The following is a 10,192-nucleotide window of genomic DNA, read 5'->3' as shown; positions in this document are numbered from 1 at the left end:
AAAAAATTGAAAAAATTATTTTTTTTCAAGAGTATGAATTCAACATTGAATCTGATAATAATTAAATAATTTCCCACAAATTGCTTATCATTTTAGATATCCATCCTGTGATCCGCGGAAGACAATCGACAGTCTTAATTCTTCACCGATTTGAATAAAATCATCTCTTCAATAAAAAAGATATAATAATCGTAAAAAAATAATGCCCAGATATGAACAGAACATCGCAGTCGAGATGTTCTTAATTACATCTAGAATAATTACTCACAGTAGAGTAATTGTAGGCAGAATGAGAATAAGAATAATAATTACAATAATTACAGGAAAAAAATTATTTTTTCTGGTAGGAAAATCTCATAAAATTTTAATCATGTCTTTACCTTTCCCAACTGCTCCTCATGTGGGGTTTCAACCCCATAATTCGGTACGCGTTCACCAGTGAAACTATTAGTGTGCGTCAATGGACGTTTAACACCGCTAATGTGCGACATTGCTGCAGGTCCACGCTGTGTGCGTTCCTTCTTCTTGGATGTTCTAGTATCAGCACTGGTTGCAGCAACAGCATCTTCAATTCTCAACGATGGCAAATCGAGTTCCTGTTGCTTATCTATAACCCAAATAATACCATAAATCCACCATAAAATAACAAGAACCCCTCCGAACGAGTGGATTATCCTTAATATCGCTCCTTATCATCCACTCACCGAGGAAAGTGCTGCAGATGTACTCAGATATTTGATTGCCAGACTTGGAAGACTCTGAGAAGTGGGACAGCTCCTTATTCAGCATCCTCTTGAACTGCAATTCAACGTTTTTAATATTTAATATCCACTCGTTAATCCGGAATTCGTGAATATTTAAATTGAAACTCAATCTACAAGTTCCAGCCATTTTAGGAGATAAATATTTCTATTTCTATTTCTTCTCGGCTTTAACTCTGGGTTTGGTACGTTTCACTGGATGATTGGCGAGACAATTGTCTTTCTGCTTTTGTGTATCACAATTATATTGTTTAATCCCAGACAGTTGTTGCACGTGCAACACAGATGCATTAAATGCTGGAGACGTGCGAACCATTTGAAATGACGAGTGCACTGTTAAAGGTTACTCAAAATTTTAGTAACAAAGTCATTTGAGTTTTTCATTGTACGAATTCATTTTCAATAAAAAATCAATTACGAATTTGTAAATATTTTTCTCGTCACAATTGAGAAAATCAATATTTCAATTTTTTAAATCGTAATTCAATACAAATTCCCATTTTTCGTCTTATCTATTGCGCAATTCCATATGAATTAGAGTTAATTAAAATTTTGTGGAACGCTTCAAATATTTCTGAAATGAAAAATAAAAACGTGTATCAATGTCCTTGCGCTGGGCATTTCGATTTTTTTGTTGAGAATTTTTAGAGGGCCTGAGAAAAAAGACTACGTCATCACGACGATGGGATAGCTCGAATGGACTCTTGGCCAGGTGACCTACATTCACAACTGAATGCTTGACTCAAGGGCATCAAACTGAGGAGTCAAACGTCATTCATGAGCTTGACGAGTAGTTATTTCAATCCTTTATTTCGAGTCTCTCAGTTTTACGAGGATGACTTACTTTGAGCGATGCCATATCCGAGACTGAGCGGTGGGTCTGAATCGTTTCTAACTGGTCCAAGCACCAGTCGAGTTCCTCCATTGTCTCTACAGCGAGTTTCATGTAAGATTCATCTGCAAATGAAGAGAAAACACTTTCGAAACAGCCCTTATCAATAATTCACCCCAAGAAAGGCGAATATCTCGGAATCCATGGCAAATACCGAGAACTTTGTAAAAATCTTTTTTTCAGCTCTCACACTGCTCTACAAAAAGTTCCCTAGAGATTTTTCGGTATCTCCCTTAGATTCCAGGCTATTCACCGGAGGCTGACTGCTGGATGCAATCGATTAAAACCATAGAGAAGAGTTTTCGATCCCCAATATCTCGATAACGGTGGAGTGAAATTGGACGATGTCCATCTCATCTTCAAGATTTTTTCCCGATCTTCAAAATGAAACCTGACTCATCTAAATCGCATCGCGGTATCAGAAGATACGGTTGATTTAGGGTTTCTTTTACCCCATTTAACATTTAAATTTTTTCTCTCACCTCCAGGAGTAATAGCCCGGGGCTGCGGTGTATTTCCGCCTTGAGCTCCGCTGCTCCTCCGGGATCTTCACGAGAAGAAAAATCATTAATGACTCTCCATTCCAACCCCCCTGGATCAACCCCGCCAGTCCCCATATCGAGGGATAAAAAATGAAATACTCACTTGGACGTGGGTACATTTGTAAGGGAAAGGAAATTATTTCTGACTGATCGCAGTGACGCGAGGATTTGTGCGAAGGGCGTGACAATGAGGTCCTCGCCATGACTGAAAATAAAAAAAAAAAATTCAATTATTACTCACTAGATTGAAATTCCACACTGAATAAAAATAAATTTTACCCCTGACTTCATTAATCATTGTAAAGAGCGTAATGAACGCAATAGCAATTCTACCTCTATTGAATTTTATTCTTCGAGACCAACAAAATGAGAGCTAACTGCAGAATTTATTTTAACTTCTACCCGCATGCACGCTCGTGACTACGACACAACGTCGTGTAATTCACCATTAAATTTCCACATTCATTAGTTTATATTATTTATTTTATCAATAACCACCAATTGTTTTGTTTGCTATCGTGGTGAAATTCGTTCCCTCGGTGTTCCTCAAATAAACTCGATCAACCGCCAATTAGTAGCCGATTAATTGCCAATTACCAGTGGATCAACAGAAATTGGCGCTTTTTTTTTCAGTCTCGTGTACGTACAATAGTATTTTGGTTCATAGTAAGCCTCTTTGCACAATTGCTCATTTCCATTGCACGTGACGATTCGAATAGGATATTCTCTGATTTGATTTTTTCTTCATTTCATTATTCTCTGAGAAATGATTTTTCAAGATTTTTCCTTTAATTTGAAATTAATTAACATTAATTATAAATAATCGTTGAATTATTCAATTATTCAATTATTCAATTTTTTTGTGAATGCAGATATTGTTGAATTTTTGAATTTTCTGCAAAATCATTTTGAGAGTATATCCAATTTTTTCAAATATCAAATTTGTTTTTTATTTTTATTTCGAGAAGAAATCTCTTCCAAATTAAAAATAAAATTCAGATATTATTGAGATAGGAATTATTTTCAAAATAAGAGCCAAAGTTTGTCTTTCAACCTCTAAAAGAGGGGAAAAATGAGAATAACAATCACTTTCCTATTTTTTTTTTGCTTCTAGACTTACTAATCCCTTTTAGTAGGCGATTCAAAGCACTGGGGCTCCCAGAAGACAGCTCTCCTGTTGTGCTTGGACCTCAAAGCCGACATAGAATGGGTCCTGGGTAAGTTGGATCCATCGATGATCCCAACGCTGTCAACAGCAGGATCATCACAACCAGCAAGAGACGGTGAACTCATACCACCACCGCACCTCTTCAATCCAGTCCTCATCACCACCAGCTCATCCAATCCACCACTGCTGTCAGCCATCCCTATGTCCTCAAGGTATTATCTAACCCTCGACGTGAAATTAATTCGTAGAAAGTCCATCAAAGATCAGAGAAATCTCTGAACATAAAAATATCATTCGATATTTTATCTCGAAAATTCCATGATAAATTCTAATTATCATTCACCGAAGAAAGAGTCAGGCAGTCCGAAGATTGGAGAAGTCCAGTCGTAGAATTATCCACGACAATCACATCTTGGGAATAATTCTCAACCACCAATTAAATCTTTCTTCACAGCGGATTATTCTTTTTGGGCTAAACGCTAAATTTTCATCACTTTTGAATTATTTCCCATTCTCCAATAATTATCCATTACCAAATTCCCATAAAATCCAAGAATATGTAGACGATAGAGTTTTTTAAATGAAATAAACGATAGACGAAGCTCAGATCTCGAGGCTTAGATAATACCTTCACCCACCTCCAGATAATCGTCACATGTCCCAGGCTATTTACACACTCTCGTAATTTTTCAACGATTCAACGATTTAACCATCAGATGATTGAATAATTCCATCATAATCCATCGCCCACGCCGAATCCACGTAGACATCAATCGTATGAGTTGCATTGAACAGAGACTCGTCTTAAAAATTTCCCCCTGATCTCGTATTCCCTGCTTTGACAGCTCCACGGTAAATTGTCACGTAACAATGACTCGAGTCTAATGAGCCCGGCATTTGTCCCCAACTTGTTCTCAGGTGTCTCTATATTTAGATGTACTTTTGAGGATAGAAAATCGTTAACGTTAGCCAGAAGACAACTCCTGTGTATTGAAAAAATATGTGACCCAGTGTACCTGCAATATTTGTTATGATCATCGTAAAGTGCATTCTGATCAGTAAAACCACTCACTGAATTCCTCACCAAAAATCCAAGTCATTGAAATAAACAACAGGCCCAGAAAAACTGCGCAGTTTTTATCATTTCTTACAGCAATTTCCATTGAATATTATCCACAATAATTTTGTTGTTAATTGAAATAATATCAATATAACTCATGGCAATACCGAGTAATTGACAATGAATAAATCACAGGTGATGTATTGATTAGCATTTAACTGGTGGTGAAGAGGTTGACATGCAGTAAAATTTCAAATGTTAATGAAACAGCTTCAAATCGTCACTATCTGTTCACCACGATGTCGAACTGGCCGGGGTCTCTTCTCTGGTTTTCGCGTGGGGATTCGTCGATTATATGTACAACTGTGTTGGTCTATGTATTACATAGGTAGTGGAAAATGCTTGGGTTTCTTTCTTGTACGTGTGGGATGAAGCAGTCGTGATTTGCGCGGGAAATGTGCGCATCGCGATTGAATGCAGCGTGACACTCGTGCATCTCCGCTCGGAATTCGGGGGATTTCGGTGTTCATCGGTTTCGTCGTCGTTCCCCTTCACCCGCTGGACCCGGGCAGTTCAAAAAACGTGGGTGGCACATTTGATTGATTGATCGGTATATATCGGTATATATCGAAACGATTACTTCTTTGTCTTTGTCACACCCACGCATTCCGGTGATGGGGATTTTTTTAATTGATATTGCTTTTTTTTTTTCAATTTCTTTTTCATTTATTTACGGGGATGGGTTGAGTAGTTTTTTTTTTAATAACTCTTTTGACAGGCCATTGATTGATTTTATTGATTTACTGGCTGTAAACTATTGGATTTTTTAAAAGGTCAATAATAATAATAATAGGAGGAAAATTAATGAATTAAGAGACCTGCAAATTTGGTCGGACAAATTAAAATTTTTTATGGATTCATTAATTTATTATAATTATTGCTTTTAATTTAATTTTAGAGCTTTAAGAATTGACGAAGAATTCCGAAAAATAAAGTCAATTATTTCTCGTAATTACTAAAAAATTTGGAATATTTATAATAATATTGAGGACTTCCCGGGATTTTCAGAAATTCTGCGAATGTTTCGGGTTTCTTTTTTCCAAATAAAAGTAAAGAAATGAAATAAAAAATTATAATAAAGCCTGCCAGAAAAAATGTGTTCTGTAAAATTAATTGTTCACTATTTTAATGGATGAAATTTATTTAAGTACTTGGGAAAACTAGAGTCGTACGATGGATCGTTAAAGAAAAGTGGTAAAAAATTCTTGATTGAAATTTCCAGTGCACTTGGCAATTTGTACAATTTCACTCTCACTTTTTATTGACTTCTGCTCGCCTTTTTTTTTTCTCTGATGATTATTGAATTTTTCCACTTGTCCTTTCAATGTGAAAACTTTTATAAGGGGCTTTTCATCGAGTTCTTCCGGAGTTATCGAGCATTTTTCCACCATTCTCGATGCATTTTTCTGTAAATTGCTTTTTTCTATAAACTCTTTTCCTCCACTTCAGCTTTTGTTGTGCCTGTGCCAGGGTCAATCCTATCACCAGGTCAGATCTCCAAGTACAGATGGTATCTCTCGGACCAACACGTTATTCCCAATTCCGCAATATTGACTTATACCTCGTACATTTTTTTTTCTCTAAGAAAATTGGCGGACCTCCAATTTTCCAGCGCTAAACAATTTATCTCTCCCAAATATCCATTTGTATCAGATAATTATTCACACTCCTCCATTAAAATTATTCCCAACTCATTATTCATTCTTTCTTCCATCACAAATCGCTAATTCAGAGAAATAATCACCAGAAATTTATGGGTAATTATTTCCTGAATTTCCTCAATCATCTTCAAGGATTTATTTCCGCCAAATGAATTTTCAAATCTTTAAACAAACGTAAAAAATAAATCCAAATAAATAATAAATAAATAATTATTTCGGTGAAATGAATTTTCAAATTTATCAATAAATGCATTGACGAGACATTAAAGTAGATTCAATTAATATAATTTGGCAGAAATATGTAATTAATTCCAGAATTTTCTTGTGAAATGTTTTTGTTTAAATGTAGATTAGAGGAAAATGTCGGACGCACTTGATAGATTGGCTTTTGGCTACTTGATCGAGTTTATTTTCACCCCGACTATTACGCGTATAAAAATTTAATGTCCTATTCTATTTATTCTGGGATTTAACGACGATGAATCACAGTCAAATGATTTAACATGGATTAAGCGACTTACCTGTATTGATCGGAAAATATCCTGAAAATGAAATGATTTTTTATTCGAATTGTTCCTCGAAATGTCATATTCAAACTCGAATCAGTGACTCAAGTCTTCATGAATTTCCATCTTAAAATTCTACGAAATCCTCCGCTCGGAGTTTCTGTTTAATTTATCATAGTTTTATCGATTACGTGATTACACGTTGATTGCGTCTTGTCTTTTTGATCAAAACCACTCGAAAAAAACATGGAGATTACGACGAAAAGATGATGAAATAGAAGTGACAGTCTACGTCATTTTCTCTAGGTAATGACTAATATTTGTACGGCTTGTGTCTACATTTTTTCATCGCCAGAAACTCCAGAACGGCAGAGTCGATTTTTTAAGATCTGCCGCCATTTTGGAGACATCGCACTGGACATCAAAATGGCCGCCGACGCATACAAAAACAGACGCATCGTCTGGTCGAGAGAATTTCTTTATCGATTTCAGATTTGTCCCCAGATGATGCGTCTCTTTGCGTCTCTTTGGAGTTTTTGAATGTGAAAAAATGTTTTTTTTTTTCTAAATTTTGGTAATTCTTCAGAATTTATGAGAATCTGTGCACTTTTTGAAATCTCAAGATGGAAATTCCGATTGGAATGATAAAATAACAACTTCTTAAGCCTGAAATCCCCTTTTAACGATCTCTATTAACTATTGAGGAATTTCTAGCTCTGGGAGCGATAAAAAATAATAAATTGTGAGAAAATAGTGCAATTAGTGCGAGTTATCATGCGTCGGTGACTGCAGTGCTGTGGGATATTTTCAAGAGTGAGATTTCTAGGGGTAAAAAGACCGAGTGGATATTGAAAACTCATCATGAAAGAAAGAGCGAAATTGGTGCGAGGGCTTTTGTATGTTTACGCTTGTACGTGCAGTAGACAAGTGGAGCAACAAACGGAAATCAATTGATGAGAAGAGAAAATAGATTTTCAGCGCGGAGAAAAAAAAATCAGGGGAAATTCTAGATCGTGTTCTAAATTTGAATCAAATGCCGGTTCTCTCAGGAAAATTCAGCGAATGTAGAGAATTTCGGGAAAATTTTTTTTTACCGACATCAGGGAAAATTTACATTTTATTGAATTAAAAAAATTTTTTTTTTAAATTGATAAAAAAAATGCTATAAAAAAAAATTAAAAAAAAAATTATGAAAAAAATTTATAAACATTTTTTTTTTTTAATCAGGAGAATATATTATTGAATTATTATTATTAAATTCATTATTGAATTATCATTATTATTATTATTTAATTATGAGAATGCCAAGGATTCTTAATAATTAATAAAAAAATCAGAAAATTTTATAATTCAATTCCTCTAAATCATTTGAAATCATCGGCAATCACTTGAAATCATTAGGCAAATCATTAACCCATGATATTTGACACTGAATCACCCCTATTTTTTTCTCTGTGCATTTCGTTCTTTCTAGACAGCAATAAATAATGAAGAGTATAGAAGAGGTGAAGATGAATGAAGCGACTAAGTGCAGAGCCAAAAAAATATCATTCCGCCATTTGAAGCAAATACTCATGATGAAGCGCTAATATTTTCTCTTGAAATACAATACGGCTAAACGCTGTGGCATTTCCCCGTGCGGTTAAATAAAATATCGGATAAAGCTGCGCTACGTGAGGTCAAAGCGTATTTTAATAATTATTTTGAGGATAATTCATTTTCTATTGTTTGTGGAGATGAAAAAAAAAACGTCTAAGGTAATAAATTGACGATTACATACGCGCGCTCGATTGGCGGCTCAGTCTCTTTGAACCTGTAACCGAAGGACCAGAAAATTTGAACAATTCTTTTTGAATATTCGAGAGAAAAAAAAAAATTGAGAGAAAAGAAAAATGAGGGGTTGAGATCTAACGGTTTATCAATGAATGACATTTTTCTTCTCGAGAGTGATAGAGAATGGGTGAATAGCCTCATTTTTTAAAATACATATCTGCGCCACATAAGCCACAATCACATTATCACGGACATCTAATCACTTTTAGAGATTTTTTTTTATTGACAGATCAATTCGCTTATTTAATGATTATTTTTATGACAGCGGTCCGCGAATTTTAGTCGATAGAGGAAAATTAATTAGACGGGAATTATGAGTCTTCGATTTTTTTTAGATGAAGATAAATTATTTTTTGAAGAGATTTGAATAACTTTTACTAGTTTTAGTGATTGGTGTTGTCTACGGAATTTTTTAAGCGTTTAATAATTATGGGTGAATAATGGTAATTGAATTGTCGATGGAAAGTTCTGGGGAATTTTGGGAAATATCTCGGAAAAGAAGGGAGATAATGAAATTTTTATAAGAATAATTTTTGTGGGGATGATTAAAAGCTACAAAAAAGGTCTTTATGAAAATTTTGTTATCTCCCTTAGATACGGAGATATTCCCGGATAACTCGAAGCAAAAAGCTCAATGGAATAAAAAGGCAATTTGAGTGAAACGTAAGTTTTCGGGGATTATCTCTGAATTTAAAAGAGATAGCGAAATTTTGATATAAATCTTTTTTGTAGCCAGAATTGAGAGCTACAAGAATGGTAATTACAGAAATTTCACTATTCTTGATGGTTTTGTGGAGATTTCCGAAAAACGTGAGGAAGAGTTTGATAAAATCATTTTCTTCTATCAATTCGTTGATAATTTGATATAAAATCGCTATAAAATCGCTGATAATCTCTACTAATCATAATCCCGACTATATTTCCATAAAACATATATATATTCATTCCATACATATTTTTAAAACGGGGGCACACCAACCAGAAAATTGATCGTCTCAACTGGTTCCCCATACGACAACTTCAAAAAAAAAATCGACATCTGATTGTAATAAAAATCCTAAAATCGATTCTGATACTTCACCTGATTACGACACGAATTACACCTCATTACCCGAAACGCAAAAATTTCAGAGAATTCCCCGTATCTCCTGACACTTCATTGTGACCCGATAAAATCTGCGATTAAATTGAATAAACAAAATAAAAATATATCAATAGTCCGGATTTCCTCGTATTTTCCTCGTCATTGCCAGAAATAAAACGAGAATACAATTATGTACAAAAAAATAAAGTAATCAAGCGGATCGTACCGCCGAGTAAATGAGCACTTTTTTTTTTATTTATTTATGATGTGCACTTGGTACAGTAGACGTCCTCGATTAAATCTCATTTTCCCCATTCGATATTCAATATATCGAAAAGAAAAAAAATGAGAGACGCAATTCTCCTCCAAATTTCATCGGTCCAAAGTAATTGAATCCATTGTCCATTAATTATATGTGGAAATATTTATTGAGAAAATATTAATCACCGAGATCTCATCAATTTCCACGGGATTTTCTATTATTTTCTGTCATATTCAAACGATTCCACCCACAATTGACACACGTGACCTGGAAAGTTACCCCATGGCTATTTGACACAATTGTCGCACTTGTCATTCAAAGTGTCGCTTTCAAAATTATTTCAATTGTCGCATTAAACATCAC

At 34.7% G+C, this 10,192-nt stretch overlaps 1 protein-coding gene across 1 annotated transcript in view; it reads right to left on the bottom strand.

The window, feature by feature from the left end:
• dnc (phosphodiesterase dunce) overlaps positions 1–10,192 on the bottom strand; it is a gene marked incomplete in the record, with an annotated part of 36,684 nt that overhangs the window by 3,974 nt on the left and 22,518 nt on the right. The window contains 7 exon segments of the mRNA XM_011305822.1: positions 381–607; positions 705–798; positions 1,606–1,718; positions 2,136–2,200; positions 2,299–2,400; positions 6,666–6,686; positions 8,431–8,463. Coding sequence (XP_011304124.1) covers positions 381–607; positions 705–798; positions 1,606–1,718; positions 2,136–2,200; positions 2,299–2,400; positions 6,666–6,686; positions 8,431–8,463 — 655 coding nt within the window.

The sequence above is a fragment of the Fopius arisanus genome, unplaced genomic scaffold (genome assembly GCF_000806365.1).
Source record: "Fopius arisanus strain USDA-PBARC FA_bdor unplaced genomic scaffold, ASM80636v1 scaffold00002, whole genome shotgun sequence".
In the NCBI taxonomy this organism is placed as follows: Eukaryota; Metazoa; Arthropoda; class Insecta; order Hymenoptera; family Braconidae; genus Fopius; species Fopius arisanus.
The sequence above is the reverse complement of the archived record's forward strand: the minus strand, read 5'-3'. Positions and strand labels throughout refer to the sequence as shown.